Here is a 25709-nt window from a genome sequence, read left to right as displayed (position 1 = left end):
CCAAAATTCTTTAAATTATCCTCCAAGTTGTAAATTCATACCAATTAAAATAATCCCTAAATTGTCAATTTATTGTTTACCTGTGGGTATATTTAATCAACCAAACAGTCTCACACTTTTAGTTCATTAGCTAGTTATATAAAGTGATAGTAAAAAGAAACTGCAGCCTCTTAAAATGTATTAATCTCATTAAAGCTGTTTTACGTCACATTTTGAAGTGTCCAAATCACACTATAGGATGAAGATCATAATTCACATTAGACAAACTAAACGTCAAGCCAATCAGTTAAAACGAACCAAACAATAAGAAAATCATACTCATGTTAATTTTTCTTCATTGTGCCATAAATGTGAATATTTAACATGCAAAGTGACAGACAGTAAGTGGTGAATTAGCTTAGCAGCTATGTTAAATGGTTTCCATGTTTGAACCAATTTATTTTACATTTCTGTAATAAATTATAATAGAAACTGGTTCACATCAAGTATTTACCGTTAAAACCTTAAACGTTCACATCAAACCCTGTCCTCTCTCTCCATCATTGATTTACAGATACAGCTACAAATTTAATTTGTTTCAGATTACCAAACAAATGTTATAGTCAGAAAGATGAGTTGAAAGAGTAGTTTTCAGATGGAGCAAACCAAACCAGCCTAGTCTTCTGTAAAAAGTTATTTTCTCAACTTGTTAAATCATGAAATAACTGATTAAACATATTTATTGGAAACTTGAGTTTGAGTTTTCTAGCCACAAAGTTGTTTCCAGCTGCAGGCGGCGCAGAGATGAACACAAATCTATTACAAAAGCAAGAACACAAATCAAATTTAACTTTAAATATTCAAAAACTCTCAATAAATGCCATCCTGTTATTGCACTTTTCTCCTCAGTCAAGTAGAAAACTTTTATTCACTTCTAGATTATCTGTCGTGCTTGAGATCAGTACCTTTTACTCTCCAATCTCATATTAGTTTCTGGAAAACCCACATAATATTGTAAATAAATAAAAAAAAACACCAGCAACAATAAAAAAAAATATTTTTATTGCACAACTTATCAGAAATCTTAAAAATGTCAAAGCAGAGGCATCTTCTGAAACATTAATACCTTTAATCTTGATTGCAATTTGCAGGCCCAGAGATTGAAAATTATGGTGAAGTTTTTACATGAGATGGAGTTTTTTGGAAAAAATACAGAATAACGTCTGGAGGACTAAAGCTGAGGCCTTTAGATCTGATCAAGCATTTTATTTTTTGCAGTCCGTGCCAAACATCCCATAAAACAGACATAATGATGGAGGCTGGCTACCTCAAAACTTCAACATTCAGAGTCGTGGATAAAGCAAACTACTATTAAACTCCTGGAATGACTAAACATGAATGAAAAACCTGCTCCATACACTTTTTAAAAATCAACTTTGTCTTTTATTTTAAAAAAGGGAAACAGAAAATAGACTGAAAATACAAAATTTGCAATTCTTTGAGTTTATCCGATATGTTTTCAGCTTCATCCATCAAAACAAAAATATGATACACACGTATTTTGCAGCGGAGCATCTTGAAAATGCTGATTTCAGACTGTTTATGTTCTCTTAGGTTATAAACACAGAATAAACCAAACTCTCATCCAGACTAAGGGAGCGTCTCCCTTCATTAGCTTGTCTCTCAGGGCATCAGGAGCTTCAGTATTCAGTCCTAAATGGGAAGATTCAGTTCATATCTCTTCCTTTCCTCATTTGTGGGGACCAGCCTCCTCCGTGTCACTGTTTTTGTCCCAGTCTTTCATGCTGGCTTCCATCATGAAGTCCTCTCTCAGGACGCTCCACGTAGGCTTCTGCTCAGACACGGGAGGAGGATTCTCCGTCTTCACAGAAACCTTGTTTCCTTCATCAGTCCGCCTCAGCACATCGATGAAGTCTTTCTTTGAGATAGAGGATATAATCTTAGCCTTCTTTCTCTCAGAGCCACCGACCTCCTTCAGCGCTTCACCCGTGTTTTTCTGGTGTTTCCTCACGGCGTTGAAGAGCTGCACCACCCCCCTGGTGGCGGTCCTCTGCATGGCTTTCTCAAGCTCACGGTCTTGTACGATGTCAGGTTTTTCTCGAAACATCATTTCCCACTTTCGCTTCTTGTCCACTTCTTTCTTCTTCTCCAGCAGCTCCTTTTTCTTCGTCACCGCTTTCTTATTAGCCAGGATGCTGCTCTTGTTCGGGGTAGTTTTCTTCCCCAGGATTTTTGCCATGGCATCTGCCCAGCCACCAACGGCGTCCGAGTCGTTATCTTCGTCCTTTTCACTCTCCGCTTCTTCGCCATCATGGCTGTCTGTGTTTTCTCCTTCGTCAGAGTCTTCGTTAATACTTTCTCCCTCTGAATCGCTCTGTTGGTTGTCGTCCTCAAGCTGACAAACTGCATCTTCTTCGGTATTCTGAGACACGTTTTCACCACGCACAGCCATCATGCAGTAATAGCCGTGAACCGGAAGGGAATTTAGGTTTTCCTCTTTTGCGCATGCGCTTGCCGGTGTTGTGTCTCGCTTGGTTCTCCCCTTGATATGTACTTCCCACTTATACTCAACATTTTTATAGCTGCGTTTTAACCATACGGTGCGTTCAAGTTTCAAGTTTTTATCTCTTTTAACCCAAAATGATTAAATCTTTCATCAATTTAAATTTTTATATGACCTTTATTTAGACAGGTTTTCTCATCCAAGATTTAATTTACAAGATGGACCTGTTTTGATAAAACAAGCAAAAACTACAAACACAGCAACAAAAAGAGAAATGAAGAGATTTCACTCAATTAAATAAACTAATTAAAAATTAGCTAAAACAACGAAAACTTTATTAACATTTTTGACAATTTAAGCTGACCAACACTCCCGTCAAACTTCAGCATAACAATAACATGGGAATCAAATTCTTCAAAATTAATTTTAAAAAAGCAAGATAAGAGACTTTTTTTTTTTTGTAATTTTGTAATAATGGAAAAATGGGTTGTCTCTTTTTTGCGGAAGGACCTAATTCGGCGCAACACCCCCGGATATTATCGGTCGTCCTCTGGTTGCACAGCTCTCCAGTTTCCAGTCGCCCTTCAGTCCTGTCAGGGAGAGTCCAGTTCTCTGTGAAAACAAACAAAACCTTTACCTTTAAACCATGGCGGGGACAATTGCGCGCAAAGCCATCGACCACCTGAAGAGTAAGGAGTTCAGGGATTATTTGATGAGGTTCGTATTTAACACACTTCAATATTTACTGCTAGCATTAATGCTAACCAATCTGACTGACTGTGGGAACTCTTTGAGAAGTACCGGCTGGTTGAAATGTACTTAAATTAACTAAATCTACTCATTAACAATAGTAAATAATATCTTTACCTCTCATATGTTAGTGTTTGCTGCTGCTTTCTATGTTGTCGTATGCTAAACTCTCAAGGGCGCTTGCTATCTGCAGCTCCTTGCTGTTTATGATAGTTAATAATTCCTATATATATATCACTATTTTAATAGTAGGATATCCACTTGTGCAAAACTAGATGCTGGTAAATAAATGGTATATTGATCTTTACTGAGTTGCTTCAGAAATATCTTCCAAAATAGCTGAGGGTATGTGTGAATCCGTCATTGGAAAATACTGCTTTGCGTCCTAAAAACAATACTTATGTGGGTCGTGCTTGAAGTTCACACCAACCTCTCTTTGACCTGATTTTACATAGGAACTACTTTTGTTACTATATGAAATAACTTATTGTAAGGAAATTCAAGTGTACTCAGAGTTTTACCCTCCACAAACCTGCTTCATTCCTGACATGTAGAGTAAAGGTCAGGTGAGAGTATTGTGATGCAAGAAGCTGCATTTGTTTGCTTTTTAAACACAAAATGTTCATCTTTGTGTCACATTTTCAAGATGCCTTGAATGGGCATGACAATAAACCTTTAAGTAAGAAAACAGGTTCACATCTGACAGCTTAGAAACTGAAACGCTAACTGATCTGACAGTAAAGTTTTAACTTTCTTTTTTTTCTTTTCCACGTCGGACCTAAAAATGAAAACATAAACGTATGACAGCACGGTAAGTCCAGAGTTTCTCTGTCTAGTTATTGTTTTATATATTTGTGTAGACTGCAGAATAAGTCAGTGCTTACAGTTTTGTTCTCCTGTTTAATATAATTTAAATGTCACTTTCCCAGCATTTCTGGGGCCCTGTAGCAAACTGGGGTCTTCCCATCGCTGCCATCACAGACATGAAAAAGAGCCCTGAAATCATCAGCGGCAGGATGACCTTTGGTAAGACATACAAACACATGGACAGACGCTGTTGTTTTCTTGCATCTGATCTTGTTTTGGGTTGGGGCTATCATTGGTTTACTTAGAAAAAAAAAGTCTATTTTTTGTGTCAAGTTCAGGTGTAGTTTTTGAAAATGTTTTCTTCTTTATTTGAATTCAGATTTACTTAATCTGTTGTTATTATGGCCTGACTTTTGCTGTTGATTTATTAAGATGCTCCAGTGTTATTTCACAGTTACTTACATGTGAGGATTTGGGAAAGTGGGAAGTTTATAAGCTGAAGGTACATTAATAAATCCACGTTTGCGTGTTTTTCTGCTCTCAGCTCTGTGCTGTTACTCTCTGCTCTTCATGAGATTCGCCTACAAGGTTCAGCCTCGTAACTGGCTCCTCTTCGCCTGCCATCTGACCAACGAGTCGGCACAACTGGTCCAGGGAAGTCGCCTCATCAAATACAAGTGAGATCTAACTGATGTTCTGTCAGCATTTTATTTATTGTCACTAGTTTGAAATGCAGGACGAGGAAGCAGTTTAATTTAAATCCGGTGTTGTAATGCTTGTTTTGAGTGATTCTTGTGTTTTAACTGAAGGCCTTAATGTCATGATGTGTCTTTGTTTTCTGCTTATTCTTCATGGCAATAATAAAAAAATCATGTATCTGTTATTTCAGATTATTCTTTACACATCAGGTCTTTTGAAGAAATATTGTAGCCTGCCAAATAATTAAGAGACCACTGAAAACCTCCTGGTTATTCCACAGAATATTGGTTTCTGAACTCTTCCTGAGTTAAAACATTAGTTTTGTTGTTTCTAAATGAATATGAATTTGTTTTCTTTGCATTATTTGAGGTTTGAAAGCTCTGCATCTTTTTTGTCGTTTTTACAATTTCTCATTTTTTCCAAATACTAAATTTTTGCTTGGAATTTCAGAGACTTTTGTCTGTAGTTCATAGAATAAAAGAACAATGTTCATTTTATTCATTTACCCATAAAGAGTAAAATCAGAGATACTGACCATTTTGCAGTGGTCTGCTAATTTTTTCTTAGAGCTGTCTAGCAGTTCCACATATTGAAATTGAGATTACAACTGTCCAGTTTTAAGTGGAATATGTGACAAAAAGCAATGATAACAACATAAAACTAACAGGAATGTATTCTGTAAATATGATATTTGTAAAGAGAAAAGCTGCATTCAGATGTAACTTAATTCTGTTTTCTTTCTAATCTCAGCATGGAGAAGAAGTCATCCTAGTGGTGAAGTGAAACCAGTGCAATAATGCAGAATGCTGCGTCAACAAACTACATTTGGACACCAGAACTCCTTCAGCAGATCAGCGACGCTGTTGCCAGTTTTGTCTTTTTGACTGGATGGTACTATAATTGATCACAATTCAACCTTCACTTTAAGACACGAAGAAATAATAAAATACTTAAGCTTTTCTCCAGTAGTTTCGATCAGTTATTTTTAGATTTTACATGGAATAAAACCTAAATGAACTAACGGTGACAGATGCCTCGCACACAGACCTATGGCTGCAGCAGCTTATAAAATAAACCCTCATAGTTAATTTTTGTTGGAAAAAAAATATTGTTACTCTGTATCCTTTTCAAACATGGATATTTAAACAGATGGGAGGTCAGATTGAGCAAAAATGCACAGACAGTAATTCTGGAGAAACTTAGACTTTGTCCTCCATATTGTCACCTTTCTTAGATGCGCAGAACTTACTGAGCCAAAATGAGAAAATAAATTATTCCGTCATTATGGTTCAAGTTTGGTATCATTTTACCTTCTATGGCAAAAAGTGCAAATTAGAGAATATTGAAATGAACAGATGTAAATATGAAAAACATACGGCTTTGTTTAAAAGCTAAGGCTGTTCAGATTATTATCCTGTAAAATTGTTCAAAATAAAATTCTGTTAAGTGTTGACCACACTTGTAGTCACGTCTAATTCACATTAAGGTTCTTGTATGATTCTCTTGATTTTTTCCAAGTGATTGTTTGGATTCTTTACACGTTTTGAATAAACTGGACTGGAAAAACAATGTTTTCAGGTGTTGCCTTCTTTTACCGCACACTGTGAAGATAAATGCAGCTTTTAATACGCTGTTTGGTTTAGAAGTGGTCAGTTGTAGTTTTTGTGTTGAATTCTGATGTGTGTGTGGTGACACTTCTTGAGAGTCGAGGCTTATTAACCTCCCAGTGGAGGATGCTGGACAATTAGACAATTAGAACATTGGCAAGCTTCTCTCAAAAGTGTTGACATAATTTACCATTGTAAATTATATATTATAATTATATATATATATATATATATATATATATATATATATATATATATTCTAATTTTGGGGAAATTTATTTTTATGCAATTTGAATTAGCTTGAAAAACATTTCTCTGTATGCAATAAATCTTTGAATACAAACAAAACTTAAATCTATGTGTTTAAAAAAAATCGTTAATTTGTCTTTAAGTTTCATTAGAATATAAATGAGCTGAAATATTTCTGAATTTTGTCAGTTCAACTAAAAAAATGACTTATTTGGTAGTCATGACTACATTATTCCACTAGATGGCAGTAAAATGCCAACGAAGCATTTTACTGCCATCCTGTAGCCGCATGACGGAGAAGAAAACAAATATGGCTTCCATTAACAGCGTTGAGTGGAGATCCATCTGCGACAAATTCACCAACGCCCAACGTCTCACCGAAACAGAGTCCCGAAATGACCCAGAAAACGATCCGTTTCGCTCCAAATACAAAGCCAGGGAGCTCCTGAGAGAAATATACTGCTCGTTGAAGAGCTTCGAGGCCGGGGAAGGAGAGGAGGACGTCGGCGGGGAGAACTGCGAGCAACGGCCCCCTGACCAGCCGGTGGACGGCCAGACGGAGGATGCGTTCAGCCAGGGTTTCAGCGGCGACTCACCAGCCGGGATGCGGGCAGCTAAGCTCGGGGCTGTGGAGTACTACCTGGGCGTCAACCATGTGGACACGGAGGAGCTGTCAGCCGGGCAGGAGCATCTAATGAACTGCATGAAAATGCTGGAGAAATGTAGGGTGTCCTCGGAGAATGTGTCTCTGTTCATCCATGTCAGGGTAAAAACAACGTTCCCCTCTATTTTTCCATAAACGTGGCTCCGTACAGCTCATAATATAGTAGTGTTGGGTCGCATGCTGTGGTTTCAGTCTTTACAATCAGCCCAGTGTGGAGTTCATCAGCTGATGGGGGATCATGAGTTGGTCCTGTGTGCTTTCAGAACCAGCTGGGAATCCTGTGGGCTGGCCGTGATGAGACCGAGACGGCGCAGGGCTTCCTGGAGTCAGCAGAGTCCATCTACCAACGCTACATGAAGGAGGTGAGGCTGCTCCCTTCACGACGGAGAAATATGGCCTTTAAATACGTTTCAGGCCATTTAATGTACAATGCGCACACAAACATTGAACAAAACAGTCTGTAAGTGATCCGTTTCACCAAAAAATATTTAGCCACCACCGCTAATTTGCAACACCAGTCTCTTACCAGGAATGGTCGTTTATGAAGGAGTTGTGCTGAAATATTTATTATCTAGATAATTCCAATTCATGTCTGAAAACCTTTAAAAAATATTCAGGTTTATTAATTTAACTGTTTTCTCAGTTTTATTCCACAAAAGCATTACTAATAATCATAATGAAATCTATGCCCATTTCTCTGATGGTTTTCTGTTGCCTGTCCTCCTTTATGTCATCTCACAATGGAAACAATGTTCAGTTTGTCATATTTCAGGTATGAGGCAATTCAGGACTTGCCTCATTCAGCCAAATCCTGTAGGAGGCAAATTCTGGTGTGGCTTAGCATTACTTTAAGTTTTTAAAAAAATATATTAGCATTTTTTTAAGACTTTATAATTGGTGTTCAGATATTAATCTAACAATAACACATAGTTATCAAGTGATACTTTCAAATTTTCTGTCAATTTTAAACATTTTTTAACTCAAAAACACGGTGGGCCGCTGGATGAATGACTGTCCTAGCGCCCACCCACCGGGCTTTTCTGGATAAAACCTTGCGATTGTTCCACTGCCATGTTAAGCATCATTCCAGCAGTGATATCCTGTCCACAATACTGAGTCACAGCAGTTTGTCCAGATGACAAGTTCAAAAAAGCCGATGTCCATGTTCTGCTAATGATCTTTTCAGATGTACCTTGCTGTAGAGCTGCTGTGTCAGGCTAAAGTATTTGGTTTATATGCCCTGAAAGACGGTAGTGGAATATGAATACATGCCTTGCTTAGATGTGCAGGCAGACACCGTCTTGACTTTATCACTTTGTTTCAGATCTGTCTACTCAGCTTCCGTCTTCATGTTTATCTCCTCAAGTTTCTTTCTTCCTCATCCACTCCTCATCCTCTTTTTTGAGTCTCCCTCCCAGCGCTCTCTGCACACACTCCTCTGTAACTCTGTCTCCCTCTGCTGTTTTTGCTCAGCAGCTTCAACACATCATGTTTGGTCTCACAGACTTTCCAGACTTCCAGCCTTTGACCTTTTGGCCCGTTTGTGTTTTCTCCATCTCATCCAGGATGGGAGGCCTCCGACCGACATGACGGAGTACTTCACTACGGAGGAGAACCTGCTGACGCATCAGGAGAGAACTAAGAGGTCGTTTCTACAACTTTAGTTGTTTCTGAAGTGTTTCCACGTTATAACCACAAACATCTGTGTGTTTTGTTGGGAGTTTAAATGATAAACTAGGGCTGAAACCATTTATCGGATTATTGAAGTAATTGCCAACTAATTTAGTCATCGATTAATCATCAATTTGAGTATTCAAACTCAAAAAAGGCTATTTGCTAAAAGAAGGACACGCTCAGAGCTCTAATTAAGCCAAAACTGTACAAAAACTATCAACATTTTGCATTAAAGATAAAAAAAAAAAATTAAATGTTTGTAAATATGTTCCACCCAAAACCCCTTAAGATTAGTTTAGCAGAAAGAGCTGATGGTCTTTTAACATGTCAGAAGCATGTCTTTACCTGTAAGTGCTTCATTTTCTACAAACGACCAAGAGCAATGCTGTGTTTTTCTTATTTAAGAGGAATTTAATTATTTGTTTACAATGCATAAATTGTCAAACATTGAAGTAGTTAAATGAAAAACCTGCAGATTAATCGATTGAATAATCAGTTACTAAAATAATTATTTATTGCAGCCATAAAATAAACATAAGAGAAATTGAACGCTGAGGATGCATATTTTTGAAAATAAATCTAGATTTGTTGATTTTTTTTAATGTATTATCTTGACTGCGTCTCTTATTTCGTCTCCCCTGTCATCAGGTTTGAGTTGGCTTACACCCACACCATGTACTACCTTGCTCAAGTGTATAAGAACCTCGGTAAGTTTGAGGATTATACAAATACTGATTAGTGTCTGATATTATGAGCGTCAATCAAGCACATCGATATTTTATTGACTTTATGTCGTGTTTGGTGGTAATAATACCTACTTGTTTTGTGTGTCAGGTGAAAACGAGCGCGCTGCCACCTACTGCCACAGCACCCTGCAGAGACAGCTCCAGTTGAGCCAGTTCAGTCCAATGGAGTGGGCTCTGAATGCTGCCACGCTGTCCCAGTATTACATCACAAAGGTCATTGATTACTTTGATCAGAAACTTCAAGCGAATCCGTTAATTTCAAAGGTTAAAGCTAAATGTTTCTGTTCTTTCAGGGCCGATACACGGAGGGCAGACACTGCCTTGCAGCAGCTACGGTTATATCGGGTCTGGCTGGAGAGGTTCCCTCTGAAGCTGCCGCACAAGAAAGTAAATATCTCCACCGTCACAATAATTAAAACAAGCTCAATCGTTTCCATTTGCATGATTTATCGTCTCTACCAAAAACTTGATGACAAGTCTTCACAGAGCTTTGGTTTACAGAGACTTCACAGTTAATTTTATTTGTTGTTTTGTTTATTTATTTTGCATATTTAAAATGTCTTGCAGCTCCATTGTTAAATGTTCATTAAAATTGAAAGAGTATTGATTTTTAAAGAACGTGTTCTTGCATTATTATGCTGCTATCATCACATTACTTGTAAATGATCTTAAAACAACTGTGGGATAATTTATTGTGCAGCAAAATTAGTTATTGTGACAGGTTTACACTTCACTGATATGCAAATAATAGGCTTACTACGCAGCATAACTTTATGTTTTAACCCACATTGAAGTAAGAAAATATGTACCGTGTTTCCTGTTTGTTTCAAGCAAATAAAAACTTTTTTTTTTATTATTTCCTGAAAGTAAATTGAGCTGCTTAAAAGAACTGAACCGGTTTTTTTCTGAACTTCCCTCTGCCGTGGCACGTCCTCACATCTCTTTCTGTCCACAGGTGAGACGGAGAGCGAGCGCAGGGAGCAGCTCTGGCAGAAGAGAGCAGAGATCGCCAGATGTTGGATCAAATACTGCCTCAACCTCCTGCAGGACGCCAAGAAGCTGCTGGAGGTATGGCACTGTCGCACGGCTTCACATCTGCAGACGCAAACTGTAAATGCATCCAATCTCCAAAGAAACAAAAAAGAAGCTCTTTTGATTGTACGTTCAGGATAACATCGGTGAGTTGGACACTGATCGCCAAGACGAGCTGAAAAGAGCAAGAAGGCAGGAGGAGGAGGAAGAGGAAAAGGGGAGGAAGAGCGCCATGCTGTTCGGATCTGAAGATACCTTTGATTCCATCGCGAGTGTGGAGGAAAAGGTCGGATGCTTTTAGTCATGTCTTTGAACTACTGACAGTGTCAGATTTCTATAGTCGTGTTCATTTTCTGCTGACAACAACCCCTGATTCTGGAGAAGTTCTGACTGTTAGCTGCTCACATGTTGCAGTATTTCATTTCACATTCAACATTTGTGGTTCTTACACCCCAGGTAAACGACATTCAGGCTTGAAAATGGTGTCAAATGTGGTTTAAAAAACCTTTTGTGAAACTCATAATGTGTTTCTTTATAACAGCTTTGCGCAAATATTGAGAGATATTAATTTATTGATCTTTCAAAATATATTTGGAAGTGCAGGTCTTCTTGAAATAAAGCTAAAACTGTTAGGTTGAATTACTTTTTCACGTCAGGTCATATTATTATTCCATTTGGTCTGTGGGCGATACGAAACATGTTTATGTTTTTTTGCACAAAATCATTCTGACATAATGAGATTCCACCTTCTCAGTTCTGTTGAGCTCCTTTCACAATTAGCTGTTTTAGGGCTGAGTCAGTTTTATGCAAATAAACTGCTGCTGGTGGCGCCCCCTAGCTTTACACTCGCACTTTATCATATCAAAATGGCTGCAGACAAGTAAATTGTAGGCATCTTTAACCCAGAAGCAGAAGAAGTGGAGCTTCCTGCACAACCAACAAGAAAGCAGCAAGTGGTTTCTAGGGATTAAGTCAGGAACAAAACACCTGTCTTTTCCAGCAGCCATTGTACAGCACATGCAGCAGTGAAACCAAACATGCGGGAGCTCCTCTTGGGTTGCTAAGTAACAGGAAACCCCTGCCGATTGTGACTTAATAATCAAGAGGATTTTGAAATGGCTCGTTTTCCAGGCATCACAAAACATGAACTAATTGCCAGAAAACGGCTGGAGGTTTTTATTTGTTAGGATTTGAACTGTTACCAGAAGAAGTTAAGACTCAAATGGAAATACAAAGACATGCAAAAAGTGGATTTTGCAAAATGGGTCACCTTTAAAATGTACAAGAGTTAAAATGTTAATGCCTTTGTGAGCTGCATAATCAATAACATGAGTATGCTCAGTTATCTGTGAATTAAAATATGATTACCTTCTCTTTAGTGGGCACCACTTAGCAACTGATTTCTTTATGGTAGACGACATTAGAGTCACTTTACTGTGTTCTTGTTTACAGGTGATGTGTTTGTTCCCTTTGGACTTCACGGAGGCCAGAGCTGTGTTTTTGGTGGGACAGAACTACGTAACACAGGTATGATGCATAAACAGAAACGTTAGTGCACATGCTAGCTCAACACTGCTGTTCTCATGTCTGTGAGAGACAGACTTTACAAATATCTGTTAGAACATCCCAACATGTTAGTATATTGATTAGTCATATAATCAAGATACTACATCCATACACAGGTAAACAAAGGATTGAACTGATATCAGCTAGAATTAACTCTTTTACTCTTTATAGGAATATGTTTGAGTAAAATGAACTTTGTTCTTTTATTCTATGAACTACTGACAACATGTCTCTGAAATTCCAACCAAAAATTTAGTATTTATTTCCAGAAAATGAGGGAAAAGATGCAGTGCATTCAGACCTCAAATAGTGCAAAGAAAACAACAATGCTAATGTTTTAGCTCAGGAAGAGTTCAGAAACCAATATTTGGTGGAATAACCAGGAGGTTTACAGTGGGGCTCAGCGCAGTGGACTCTTAGTTTTTTCCTGAGTTGTATATTGTTGACATAGAGAGTCTGACTGCATGGTATATGAGATAACATCCTCCCAAAATCTGCATCCTATTTCCAGCGATGATTGCACTTCACCAAGTTGGGCAACCGTTGCCTGAAACGTCTCTTGATAAACTGATCAGCTTTGTGGTCAACCTAAAGAAAAGAGTTTCAGTTTTTATTAAAGCCATGTATTTTGTTACCGCAGTGAAGCCATGCATGTAAGCAGAACCATGTGAAACGTGTGTCTGATAGATTTTCTGTGTCCATCCTGACTGTGACTAAAAGGCTAAGGAGTACTTCCAGATGGACGGCTACGTGACGGACCACATAGAGATCCTGCAGGACCACAGCTCCCTGTTCCGGGCCCTGGCCTTCTTCGAGGAGGATCTGGAACGTCGCTGCAAGATGCACAAGCGGAGAGTTGACATGTTGGAGCCGATCTGCAACGGTACTGGCCCTCTGACCTTTTATTCTGCCTCTAAAGTGTCCAGGCTGTGTGTTGACATCCCGTCGGTCTGTTCTTCTGCAGACTTGAACTCCAGATACTACCTGCTGATCCGCAGACAGCTGATGTTTGAGTTGGCTGAGACCTACAATGAAATGATGGACTTGAAGCTGACTCTGGCCAACAGACAAGCTGATAACCATTCCCTAGATGGCCACACTATTAAGAAATTCAACCATCTCTGCTCTGCCTCTGCCAAGTGAGTTTCCATTTATGGAGTTTCTCCGGGATTTCAACTTGTTCTTAAACAACTTAACCTCCTTTCCTCTGCAGGTACTTCCAGATGTTCCTGGACTCTCTGTGCTCACCGGAAGGGAAACCTCCCGAACATCTGGAGGAGGAGGTGCTCAGACCGGCACTGGTGGCCCGATTCAGGGTGGCCCGACTTCACAGCAAACTGATCAGCTCCTCGCCTCCAGTCCAGCTGGAAAACCTCAACAGAGCTCTGGAAAACTACAAGTAGGATCACACGCATTTTTAAAGTTGGTCTGCCGTGTCGGGTGCCGTCTGTTTTAAACGCTAAAACTGCTGTGTAGGTACGTGGTGCAGTACTGCGAGGCGCACCCAGAGGCGGCCGCTGCCGTGGAGACGGAGCTGGAGCTGAGTACGGAGATGGTCGGCCTCCTCCCTCTGAAGATCAACCGCCTCAAATCGAGGATGGCTGCAAACAACTAATTACGGACCAAGTTTTGCTCTTAACTACTTGTTCTTGTTAACTTAAAAGACCCAATTGAAATGTTCATGAACACTCTGCAGTCAAAGAAGCCAAACTGTGGATTCTTGTTCTTCATGTACTAAATTCTGTGTTTATTTTCCTGTGTTTAGCATGCTGCTTTTGAATGCATCACAGCCTGTAACTGCTGCAAAGTGCTCTCAATATTGTGCAATAAATGTTGTGATTAATTCATCTTTGATTGCAGGTTAGATATGCAGAAGATGGCTGACGAGATAGACACAAAAGTTGGGTATATTTATAGAGAATAATTTTAGTTTTCAACACTGACGAAACGGAAAACAGACTTGTTGGCCTCTTCAAATTAACATAGCATCTATGTTAAACTCAACATTTTGGGGGTTTATTAGTAAAATGTTAATATCTCCTTTAACTTCTCACATTCATCATAAATATAAATATATATTTTTAACACATTTATTGTGTTTGAATTCTACATTTATATTCTGTAGCATCGCGTAGTTTGTTCTCTAAAATGTCTATTATCTAGTTGAAGAGCAAATAATTTCAAAAAGTTTTACTTTTTTTCGTTTTTTTTCCATTGTATGACATTAGATTAAACTTCTCCAGAGTAGATTTATTTCATCTTAATTTAAAATAATTTTACAACAGATGAACAGAAAAAACTGTAATATAAATTATAATGTATATAAATAAACATGTGTCAATAAAATTCAAAAGGAGCTTTTTAAAGATCCCAGTACAGGTAGTATTTCAAAATTAAAAGCATCTTGAAGACTTGGTAGAGAAAGTTTGCTTCTGTAAATGTGACTCGGAGCTTTTCTAGCATTATTCAGAGTTCACATCACAAGGGTTACTCCCTTCATTTCAATAATATTCTTCATTTATGCAGTTGAGAGTGACAGCCACTCCCATATCTCATTTAGAAACAAAGCCTTGGTAAACTTTGAGATATATTTGTCACCATATGATGATGGTTTCCTATGCAAGAGGAAACAGCTTAGCCCCAAAGTATCACTGAGCCACCACTGTGTTCTTTTCAGCAGATTTGCAGTTTTATTCTTTGTAAAACAAAATCCAAAAACTCCTTTGACTTGTTTGCATACTTGTGAGCAAATTGGATCTGACTTCTTATGCTTTTTATTCAGTTATAGTGAATTAGAGTTCAAGCACGAAGCCCTTGACTGTTCAATATAATGTGGAAAACTTAAAACTTAGCAGCACCTTGTTTGTGCAAGATAATATCTTCTTTCATATTAATATCAAGCAATGAAATATTTCTATCTTCTGCCCTGGTATTTAAGGTGTTGCATCCTTACTGGTTTCATCAGGCGAAGCAAATGTCAAAGTTCACTTGCATCAAATTTGCTCCTGTGAAGAATTGTGTTCAGGGGTTTTAATAATAACTACAAGACTGCAATTATCACAAACGTCCTAATAATTTAGAATTTTAAAAATAGCTAATAGCAGGGATTAAATAACTTTAGATGTATCAAAGCATCATGCAACGTATTCGGCTGAAAAACGTATCGGATTTTATTGATTCGTTTTTGTTTGTTTGTTTTAAACATAAATACTGCCAAACTGGTGATGTGACCTTTTGTGTTTTGGTCCACAGTTTTCCTTTTGTTGTACTCATTTTCTCTGATCGCCACGCTGTTTATGTTGAAGCAGTTATAAGGGATGGTGGCGAAACTTGAAACTACTGCTGTTCAAGTTACTCAACAGGTTGTTGCTAGGTAACCAAAAAGTGAGTGAGTTAGCCGATGCAGCTAACCTAGCTTAGCTGGCCGGTCCGGGAGCGGCTTTTCCTCTGTCTACATCTCCCAGAATGCTGTGCGTTCCTGGCTCGGCGCTCAGTGATATTTACTGAACTCCCATGAAAATTGGTCAATAGATTAATACCAATAGCTGCTGGTAGCTAACAGTAGCTAAAAATACATCGTTATTGTTAGTGATTTATTACCCAGCCCTAATCTAAAGTGAAGTTAACTGATTTTGAATAAAAAATAAATCTTGTCAGTTTAAAATTGTCAGTGCAGATGAGTTTTAGGTTTATTTTTCTAGGTCAACAATCTGTTTAATGCTCAGAAGGTAAATAAAAAATAAAAATAAGTCTCAATTATTTATCTTAAACAGAGTGTAGCTACTTATTTATGGTCTTTAAATTCATGTTGACACTTACGTAATGGAACCATTTCCAGTAACGCCGTGTTGGCTGTTACCTTTGTCTTATTTTCTATAAATTGGAACAATCTCAACCTACTTTACAAAGTGCACAGTGCATCATACTGCGTAGCTAAAACTGCATCGCCATCAAATTCAAAGATTACTTAATCATAAGTTTCTGTTCCATGCTAAACAGAAGTATTTGCGAAAGAGGTCAGATGTGTGGGCTGACATCCTGACCAATTTCCAGCAAGCAATGAATTCATGCATACTCAACCTTTGCTGCTACTTCCTCTGTGCAGGCATTGGAGGTTTGTGGTGAAGCACTAGTAGTGGAAGACAGTGCGGCTTTAACACCATGGCAATCTGGTGATTCTATGGTGTGCTCAACTGATGTTTACATTCCCAAGTTAAACCATCCATCTTGGTGAGGCCACAAATCCGCCCAGTAGCTGCTGTGGTGGTAGATGACAAACTGAAGTAATGATTCCCTGGTGAATTGTTTCCGAGACCAGAAGTAATTTGTTTCTTAAAGTTAAGAGCACCACCAAATCACAAAGTCTACACTCAATCACAGCAAGAGTGAAGGTTTGTGGGAGTGCTGCTCATGATACAAACACTTTGTTTCAAAACTGTTTTTTTTTATAATTCTACGAAATGGAAAGTATTGTAGAGTTTTAAAACTTTAACATCTGGACATGTCAGTAATATTAAGAAATCTTACATATAGTACTAAATGCACATTTCCCAGCTTCAAGAGAACCTGAACTGCAGAAACTGCACATTTCTGAAACTGTAGATGAAATCCCTATAATTATACTCTTGATGCTTGTAGGGAATATTCTTATGTTTTTTAAGCTTTAGCACAACAGAAAAGACATTAGAGGAAACACATTTTGTTGGTAATCTCAGAAGGATTATTTTAACATATCCAAACAATCTGAGCTCCATAATTTCAATTCAATCACAAAATATTTTATTAAACCATCCATTCACTACCTTACATGCTCATTAATGGGGTCTAATATATTAATATAATAAATAATTTACTTAATATATAAAGTAAAGGATAAAGCAAACTACCATATGTTTATGATAGCTGTTTGCATTGAAAATATACATTTAAAATTATATATAAAATACTCACAAGTGGAAGGCCATTAAGACAGCTGCTAAGCAAGTTAACAACAAGGCAACATTGTGCAATCCACCGCAAAAACCACATCTTAAAACCTCCAGGCCTTAATGTACCGTTTTACAAGTCATGCTCACTGCCAGGAATGAAAACTGTAGGAGCCAGCACTTCTCAAGACTGCAAAAGCCCAAAGTTTGAAAAGTGCATATTCTTGATTTCCTGTAGGAATAATTTGTCCTTAGGAAGATAAAACCAAAGTGGGGATGTTTGGTGAGAACCAAACATGGCATTTCATCACAAACAGCCCAAACCGAAAGCTGAGCCCAGCTGACGATGTGAGCTTATTTTGTTGGTTTAGGACTTGGGCAGGCGTAACAATTAGATCTGCCACAAACGTCTTTGTAAACCAAAGAATTTCAAATGTGAGACCATCTGTCCAACAGATGAACTGAAGTGAACTAGAACTGTTATGAAGAAGAGAGGGCCAAATTCCTCCACAATGATGTGCGATGAAGACTGATGAAGTCATGTGGAGCAGGATTACTTAGTCACTGCTGGTAAATGTGCTGGATAAAACCTTTTCTCTGTGTTATTATGTATGCTAATGGGTGGATCCTGTGTTGCTCTGTCTGAGAGAGTGAAAATAACCCAGTGTGCTATAAACTCTGGTTCCTCAGACAATAGACTTGATCCCACATACTGTGATGGGACAGGAGGAGAAAACCACACGGTGAGAAGATTGCTATTCTTTGCGACACTGACTGCTACAGGGAAACGTAGCAGCTGTCAAACTATCCCTAAGAAGAGCTAGAAAAATATTACCAAACTGTTGGAAATCAGTTTTTAAACTGGATCAGGTATTGATCGACTTGAAAAAAGAGCAGTGTCAAAAGGATACATGCAGTATTTAGCTTTTGAGTTTAACATTTACGCCTATAGGAGTCGTTCCATTGAAGCATGTGTTTGTGTGTGAGTGCGGTTGTGCAAAGACGTGACGCCGGGCAGGCTAGTGTGTCATTTCCTGGAGGAAAATGATAGCAACCGATGCTACCACTTCCTTCAGCGTCGTAATGATGTGTCAGCTGAAAGATCTCTTACGAGGTCGTCTTTGCTTTAAGAGACGGGTTTAACAAACGGACACTGGGAAAAACCTGATAAGGAGGAAGGGAAACGCCAAAACAAAGAGAGTGGGAGGGAAAAACCACTTTCGATATTTTCAACAAGAACATAAAACATGCCTTCATAATTAAATTTTTCAGAGGACAAGGAAGGTAATTTAGCAAAAAGAAGCCAAGAGGCTCATGGAAACTATAGAGGAGCTGCAGAGGTCTGCAGCTCAGGTGGGAGGCTGTGGTAAACGTGATATTGGGGCAGAGGTTCACCTCAAAGCAGAACAACACTAAACAGACACTTTCATTCAGTCTCTAAGTGTGCACCGCCGGCAGAGAACAACCTAAAATAATCACAACTTTAGCTAAAGGTGATTCTACAAAATATTTAATAAGACAGGATAAATAAACCTGCACAGCAAAATACATAAAACAAAAACTATAAATAACCAAAATGAACTAATTAAACCAGTGAGAGTCATGGTATTTAGTATTAATACCATTAGTTGTTTAATTTGGGGTGTTGTTTACCTTTTATTTTGCATAGTGTGATATTTATAACTTTATAACATACAAAATAACACATTTTAAAAGGGTCGTGATTTTCTAAAAGTTGTTTTTAAACGCTGTTTTTGAAGGTTGTGTATTATGACCATGTTTAGTCATTAAAAATGTGCACTGCAAAAACACAAAACTTACAAAGTACTTTTGGTCTAGTTTCTGGTGCAAATATCTTAGCACACTTGAAATAAAACAAAACTAGAAAGATAAAGGTGTTTGTTTGAAGTAAATATTTCCTTAATATTGAGGGAAAAGTACCAGTTCCACTGGCAAATTAATTTACTTATAACGTGGGAAAAAATGTTTTTATGGGTGAAATAGTCTGCCAATGGAACTAGTAAACTTTCAATATTAAGAAATTATCTTAGTTACTTCTAAGCTCATTTTCTTATTTTAAATATACTAAGATATATTTGCACTAGGAACTAGACCAAAAGCACCTGGTTAGGTTTTGTGTTTTTGCAGTGTAGAGTTTCATAAAAAGCTTGGCGATTTACAACATAAACTTTAAGTCCATATATCTGAAGGAGAAGTTAATGTTCTTGTTTATATCTGACATCTGCCAAACATCTGCTGGATGTATGGAGACACATTAGAGGCACAAATATGGAAAACATGCATGGAGGCCACATTAAATCCAGCAGCAACATCAACGCACTGCGACCCAAACACAGGCTGATGGGCCCCTGGTTACCACATATTTACATAGACTTTGTATATGTTTGCTGCCAAACCACACTGAATGTTTCCTGTTTTTGATCGGTAAGGGGTACTAATGTATTTAACCCTTTCATGCACAGTGGTCACTACAGTGGACAGCTATCTAAAAGCCATGTTCTTGTGCTTCTTCTGGATTTTTATGTTATAAATGCACACAGACCACTGAAGTGGACACGAATGCATCTTAAAATACACTATCAACTGCTGGCCATCAGCTGCAAATGCAAGTAATTATTTTTTTTAGTTCAATCCAATATGGCCGACAGACAAAAAAGCTTGCCGACCGACCCTGTGCCTCTTTCTACTGCAGACAACTCTTGCAGGTAAAAAAAAAAAAAATGTGACATCAGATAACCCCTAAAGATCAATACTCCATATTACATATGGAGTTTTTTTCCTCCATATGTAATGATGGTCATTGAGGCCAACAATACTACTGATGTATTTTTCAAATAACAACTTTGTATTTGGAGAAAATTACGATTGATCACCTAAAAAATTAAAAAAATGTTGTTGTTTCTTTTACAAATTTTTTTCCTACCTTTTTTTTATGCCTTAAGAAAATAAAAAAATGGAAAATAATCCTGACACAAAGGATCATGCATGAAAGGGATAATTTAGCTAATAATGAGCAACAAAAATGTTCAGAAGTTTCTCTAACGTCATAATTTGGGTTTTCTTCCACAAACTTTTCTGTAATTTTGTCCCATTACAGAACTGATCACCTTCCTTTCAGCCCCTCCCTCAGTTTATCAATAGGTTAAAGTGATGGCCATTCAAAATACTCACTTTGTCGTCTTCACTAATCTGACGATGTGTTTATACCATTGACTCTTTAGATGACTCAGCTGTGGCCAAGCTTCAGCCTCCTGCCTAATGTCTTGTGATCACATCACGAACATCATGTTCTTTTCTTATGACATCATCTGTTTGCTAAAGCACAACAGCCTCACCTCAGCATGATGCTGCCACTCTTTTACTCCAAGTTTGGATGGTAGTCTCAGTCCAGCGAGATTTGTAGATTTTTTTTCCTCCATATATAATGATGGTCATTGAGGCCAAACTCTTCTTGCTTCATTTTTAGTTTCATTAAACAACTGGACATATCTGCAGAAATCCTGGTCCCAGTTTGGTGAATTTCAGATTGCTTCTTCCTCCCTGATGGGCCTGTCAGTCTGGACACAGAAACTTTCCAGCTTCAGGTAGCATCTTCTTTTGCTTTTGTGTAGGTTGCACATTTCACACAAAAACTCGTTAATCTGTGAGAGAAAGAACTGTCTCTCAGATTATTCCATTCTTGGATGATTTGTTTTGATCTTTCCATCATGTCACACAACAAAACAGCGAGTCTCTTTGAAATACATCTACAAATGTGCCTCCAGTTAACTCAAATGTTGTGAATTAACAACGCCATCAGCGTTGTAGTGCATGTGAAATCCAAATAGGAAGAAGGTGTTTAAAAAAAAAATAAAATAAAATTTTGCAAATAGAAATATTTTTAATTCACACTTCTTTCTAAGTGGCTTCGTCTGACAGGAAAGAAGGAGCAGTGTTGGTTTTCCGCCCAGCAGTGACGAAAGCTGATTGTATAGTTTTGACTAATTTAATTAAATATCTGCCTTTATTTACTGTGAAATCCTTCTGACACGGCAAAAACTAAAAGCAAAAAGGGGAAAGATTTCACAACCCCATATAAAATTAACTGTCTGAAGTTCTTAATCCACAACTTATCTCATCTGTTTAAAAAACAACAAAAAAGGAGTCGTGGAGCTAATTAAGTCCAGTTGTGGCTTCCTCTCCCCTTCCTGATGTCAAGCGAAGAAAAACACACAGATTGGATCTTGGCGTCTTATCTCTCTGTTTCCTCAACTCATGATATCTAAAGGTAGAAGTTTCCACTGACTGAGCTCTGAACAAGAAGAAGAAGAAGACTCCAGGAAACCATGACGCACACGGTGGGCTGAGCTGTTTTTACGGGGAATTTGTCAGCCTCAAGTACTTCACGCATTTGACGCTTCTGCTCCTCACTACACTGAGGCTTCGTCTCAGAAAGCAGCGCATTTCCACCGTCTTGGGCTTTTTTTTTAATTTATTTTGGGAGGGAAGAACTTTGAAATTTCAGGATGAAACTGATTCTTCTTCTCGTTGTGTCCTGCCTCGCCTTGCATGACGGAAAAGGTAAGTCCATTAATGGTTTTTACCGACTCCGCGGCTCTTTAATGCGCAGAAAGAAGAGAGAGTCGCTTCTTTTGGGGGTAACTTGAGCCGTAAACTCTAAGAACACGCACTTTTAATTTGATTTCATATGAATGTAGACATAAAACAGCACCATAAAGCAGATTCTAACAACTCCACACAGAAATATTGGGGTCTATTGGTGACAAAAATGTCGAACTGCTTTAATTCTGTCGTAACGCATTATTTGCGCAAGCATAATTGGATTACTGTAAATTACTGTGACTCAGTTTGCCATCCCCTCCTGGAAGCGGATGAAAAACTCCCTAAAATCCAACATTCCCACTTCTGTTGCTTTACAGTGGCTTTATTTCACCACTTAGGCTAAAATATGTTCATTCCGCTGCTGCTCTCGATCGTGTTGAAACGGAAAGAGAAAACACGATTTAATTTCCGACGTAGGTTTGGTTGAGGCTTGTTGAGATGTGAAAGAGGAACAACTTTAGGGCTCCCTGCCTGGACAATGGAAACTCAGTGAGGAAAACCCCAGTAGATATTATTTATTATGCTGGAGAGTTTTTCACGTCAGAGGAATGCCCGAGTTGATGTAAAGTGAGATTAAATATTTATTAAATTGTATCTTATTGTCACTATTTCTGTATTAGAGCGCAATTCAACAGAGTAAACAAAACCTTTTTTTTCTTTTATGTGCTGAAAATGTTTTTTACATGTAATATCAATAAAAAAAATATATAGATTTATGTATTTCTCATTTTTTTAATATTTGATATATAATCAATTAAAAGTAGTTTTCACAGGAATCTAAGACCTAAAATGTCCAAACATGACTTATTAAAGAAATGGCCGGCCCAAAATATAAGCAAACTTTGCTCCTGCTTCTGCCTACATTGCCATAATTTGAAAGTTATGTTAAACAGAGTCATATTTTAAAGCCAGTGTATTATTAGTTTCTGCTGAATGTATTCTGGTGATAAAATACATTGTGGACACTTTAAATGTTTGTACTTAATGTAATGTTGTTTATTTCACCCTTTTGCCAAAATGTACACAAACTTCCCCATTGATCCGTTCCTTCTTTCCTCCATTTTGTACCTGTAAACAAACCATTTTGTAACCATTTTTGATCGTATTTTACTCATTTAATTGAGATAAATGGTTAACAAATACATTATATTCAATAACACAGTCCGACTGACAACTGTTCTCATTGGTTTCAGTTTTGATTTCCTTTTCAACAAGCTCACTTTGGGGGAAAAGAAAAGAAAGAAAATTGAGATTATGACCCCTGATCAAACTAAATTAACTCAGAATCCTCTATTAGAGTCATACAGCCACATATCCTTGCTATGACTGAAAGTAAAGAAAGTAAAACCTATTTATATAGCGTCTATAGAACGCATTAAAATCACAAAGTGCTTCACAAAGACGCAGGCATAAAAACAAGAATATAAAAGCGGACATAAAAAGTGTGATGTGGGAAGAAACGATTGAGCATGAACAGCATGAACTGAGCTTGAAGAGGCGCTGTGGACGAATCCAGGCACCAAATTAAACGTTGCCTCGGGCTCCGCACACCTTTGGCAGCAGCATCAGTCAGTTGCAAAACATTTGCACACACTTTCATGTGAAATCCCTTTGTTTCATCCATGCCTAATATTTCTCAACAGCCACAAAGCTTGCATCAATCAAGAACAGACATGAATCAATGATTTGTGCATCAATAACGGCCAATAATTTTGGCTGTTATTGCAGCGACGAAACTTTTAAAGGCTGTGTAATTTATAACGTAACAAATTTCACCAACAGAGGAGATGCATGAGCGTCTTGCAGCAACGTGTTGAGAAAAAGCTGAGATGGTGACACTTCCTCTTCTAAAATATAACTCAAGAGGTTCAATAAAGTCGTTTTTTTTTTTCTTCACCATGTTACAGAATAATGTTGTAATCTCCTGAAACACTCCAGAAATGAAACGGTCCAACTGGCTGAAGTCGGGTTGCGTGTTTAAATGTTTTCAAGGAAACGTCTGAACATGTGTGAATTTGCTTGATGTTTCACAGGAGCACCGAGTACGGCCGTTTATAAGTTTCTGAGATGTAATCCTGCGGGCGGCCAGGCAAACTGCGTGACCCAGCAGAGCGCTGAGATGCCGTGGAGTCCAGAGCTCCCGTCCAAGCTGCCGGCGTCTGACGCAGACAGTCTGTGAGTACACCGCCTCTCTGTGAACGCTCACACCGCAGAGGGACAGCTTCAGGTTAACGATGGATAGGAAGAAAAGAGAGTCGACATCTTTAAGGAAATAAATTAAAAGGGGGGCAATATGGAGGGGAGGAAAGTCGCCAAAACAAAAAGCAGAAATGCTGATGTTGCATTGAATCTTTTGGTTAACACACTCCTCACTCAGTCTGATCTGTGTGCGTGCATACGTGTGCGTGCGTGCGTGTGTGTATTCACATGATCTCTGCTTGACAGTGGATTTAAGTGTGAGGTTCATGGCCAAGAAAGGCAAAAATAGAGGACAACGTGGATGGCTAAAGAAAGAGGCAGGCAGAAAACCAGAGAGAGAAGAGCTGTAGTAAAACAACAACTGTTTATAAAGTTTGTAGTTTATTCATGAAAGGGGTTGAGCTGAAGCTTTTTTATTTCCTCGTATTCTAAAAGTCTTTGGTCAAGAGTGATAACTCCTAAATTATTATGTGTCAGGAAAGTTTCAAGCCATCAAAACTTACCTTTAAAACATTAAAGATGCCTTATTTCACTTCTGCAAAAAGCAAAATAAAGGCTGCAGATCTATTTGTGGTCATTTTGTTTTCTGATCTAATTTTAATGTAATGAAGGGACTGTTTTGCTAAAGGCAAACTGAACATTTGCATCAGTTCAGCAGCTGATGCAGCCTCTCTGCTGCACGGCGCTGTGGTTGCAAACGCTCTCATTTTATGACTTACTTTAATGCTTCATATCTGATGTTTTTTTCAGTCTAGACTACGTACACACATTGTTACGCTGTAGTATTATTATCTGTTGCTGGGTTGGACGATCATTTGATAATTCTAGGATGAGTCATGACGTAAAAACACAACGTTTGATCTAAGAAATCGTCACGCTCTTTCGGCGCTGCTCAGATCGTGAAAGTGGAAAATAACTAAAATCGTCTGAAAACGTATCCATAATCCTTTAATTTCTCCTTGCATTTTGGTGCGTTGCGATCACAACGACCCACTTATGAGGCGGGTAATTCTGTCGATAAAACAACAATTAAAAGACATGACAAAAGGAAATCCTTTAGGAGCTTTTTGTTTTCAGCCATGCTGGCATTTCAGAAAAGACGCTCTGACCAGCATGCATGGTGTGGAAAAATAAGACATCGCCTTACCTGTGAAACATGGCGGCGGCAGCATCATCCGGGGTAGATCACTTTCTTTAGCAGGAACAACGAGGCAAGGAGGATTTATCGCGAAAATAGATGGAGTTAAATACACGACAGAGCAAAAGACAACCCTAATTATGCAGTCCGAACCACAATGGCTGGTTCAGACCAGATATCCATGTGCTAGATTGGCCCAGTCAAAGTCCAATTGAGAATCTACGGCAAGACTTAATCATTTCTGTCTGTAGACTCTCAGGATGCCTAAAGTTTTACTGCCCTAAAGTGTTGCTTTGGTGTTGCAAAATGCTAAACTGCTAAGAGATTTAGCATTTTGTGGCTTAAAAACCTTAAACTTCAAAACTTGTAACATTTTATTTTGTGTTCATTTTGTTAGGATGGAGCTCCTTTTCATTTTACACAGATCAGCTCATAACATCCTCTGAGTCTAGCAGGTCAGACATGTGAAGGGATCCATTTTAATTTCATTTAAAGCTGAAAAAAAAAACACCTTTTGAATGTTTGAA

At 38.2% G+C, this 25709-nt stretch overlaps 3 protein-coding genes across 3 annotated transcripts; 2 read left to right on the top strand and 1 right to left on the bottom strand.

Moving 5' to 3' along the window:
* Positions 1 to 1019: 1019 nt before the first annotated feature.
* On the bottom strand, positions 1020 to 2583 carry LOC103136521 (RRP15-like protein). The gene has a single exon (XM_007549804.2). It carries the CDS (start codon positions 2453 to 2455, stop codon positions 1730 to 1732), a length of 726 nt encoding a protein of 241 aa, XP_007549866.1. The 5' UTR covers positions 2456 to 2583; the 3' UTR covers positions 1020 to 1729.
* Positions 2584 to 3041: 458 nt separating this feature from the next.
* mpc1 (mitochondrial pyruvate carrier 1) lies at positions 3042 to 6328 on the top strand. Its single transcript, XM_007549803.2, has 5 exons — positions 3042 to 3220; positions 4061 to 4064; positions 4183 to 4279; positions 4605 to 4737; positions 5510 to 6328. Exons 1-5 carry the CDS (start codon positions 3150 to 3152, stop codon positions 5529 to 5531), a joined length of 327 nt encoding a protein of 108 aa, XP_007549865.1. The 5' UTR covers positions 3042 to 3149; the 3' UTR covers positions 5532 to 6328.
* A 561-nt stretch (positions 6329 to 6889) lies between these two features.
* Positions 6890 to 14145, top strand: kifbp (kinesin family binding protein). Its single transcript, XM_007549802.2, has 13 exons — positions 6890 to 7381; positions 7543 to 7641; positions 8845 to 8924; positions 9602 to 9660; positions 9788 to 9912; positions 9993 to 10086; positions 10655 to 10767; positions 10868 to 11017; positions 12184 to 12258; positions 13018 to 13180; positions 13262 to 13436; positions 13511 to 13696; positions 13774 to 14145. Exons 1-13 carry the CDS (start codon positions 6905 to 6907, stop codon positions 13910 to 13912), a joined length of 1935 nt encoding a protein of 644 aa, XP_007549864.1. The 5' UTR covers positions 6890 to 6904; the 3' UTR covers positions 13913 to 14145.
* Positions 14146 to 25709: the final 11564 nt, after the last annotated feature.

The sequence above is a fragment of the Poecilia formosa genome, unplaced genomic scaffold (assembly GCF_000485575.1).
Source record: "Poecilia formosa unplaced genomic scaffold, Poecilia_formosa-5.1.2 Scaffold33, whole genome shotgun sequence".
In the NCBI taxonomy this organism is placed as follows: Eukaryota; Metazoa; Chordata; class Actinopteri; order Cyprinodontiformes; family Poeciliidae; genus Poecilia; species Poecilia formosa.
Note: the sequence above shows the minus strand (reverse complement) of the source record. Positions and strands in the feature narration are given on the sequence as shown.

Bases quoted from the DNA above. Each gene is read 5' to 3' on its own strand.
- LOC103136521 (XM_007549804.2), bottom strand. From the start codon at position 2,455: ATGATGGCTGTGCGTGGTGAAAACGTGTCTCAGAATACCGAAGAAGAT.
- mpc1 (XM_007549803.2), top strand. From the start codon at position 3,150: ATGGCGGGGACAATTGCGCGCAAAGCCATCGACCACCTGAAGAGTAAG. The intron at 4,280-4,604 runs GTAAGACATACA...TTCTGCTCTCAG, and splicing joins CAGCGGCAGGATGACCTTTG to CTCTGTGCTGTTACTCTCTG. The intron at 4,738-5,509 runs GTGAGATCTAAC...TTCTAATCTCAG, and splicing joins AGTCGCCTCATCAAATACAA to CATGGAGAAGAAGTCATCCT.
- kifbp (XM_007549802.2), top strand. From the start codon at position 6,905: ATGACGGAGAAGAAAACAAATATGGCTTCCATTAACAGCGTTGAGTGG. The intron at 9,913-9,992 runs GTCATTGATTAC...CTGTTCTTTCAG, and splicing joins CCCAGTATTACATCACAAAG to GGCCGATACACGGAGGGCAG. The intron at 13,697-13,773 runs GTAGGATCACAC...ACTGCTGTGTAG, and splicing joins AGAGCTCTGGAAAACTACAA to GTACGTGGTGCAGTACTGCG.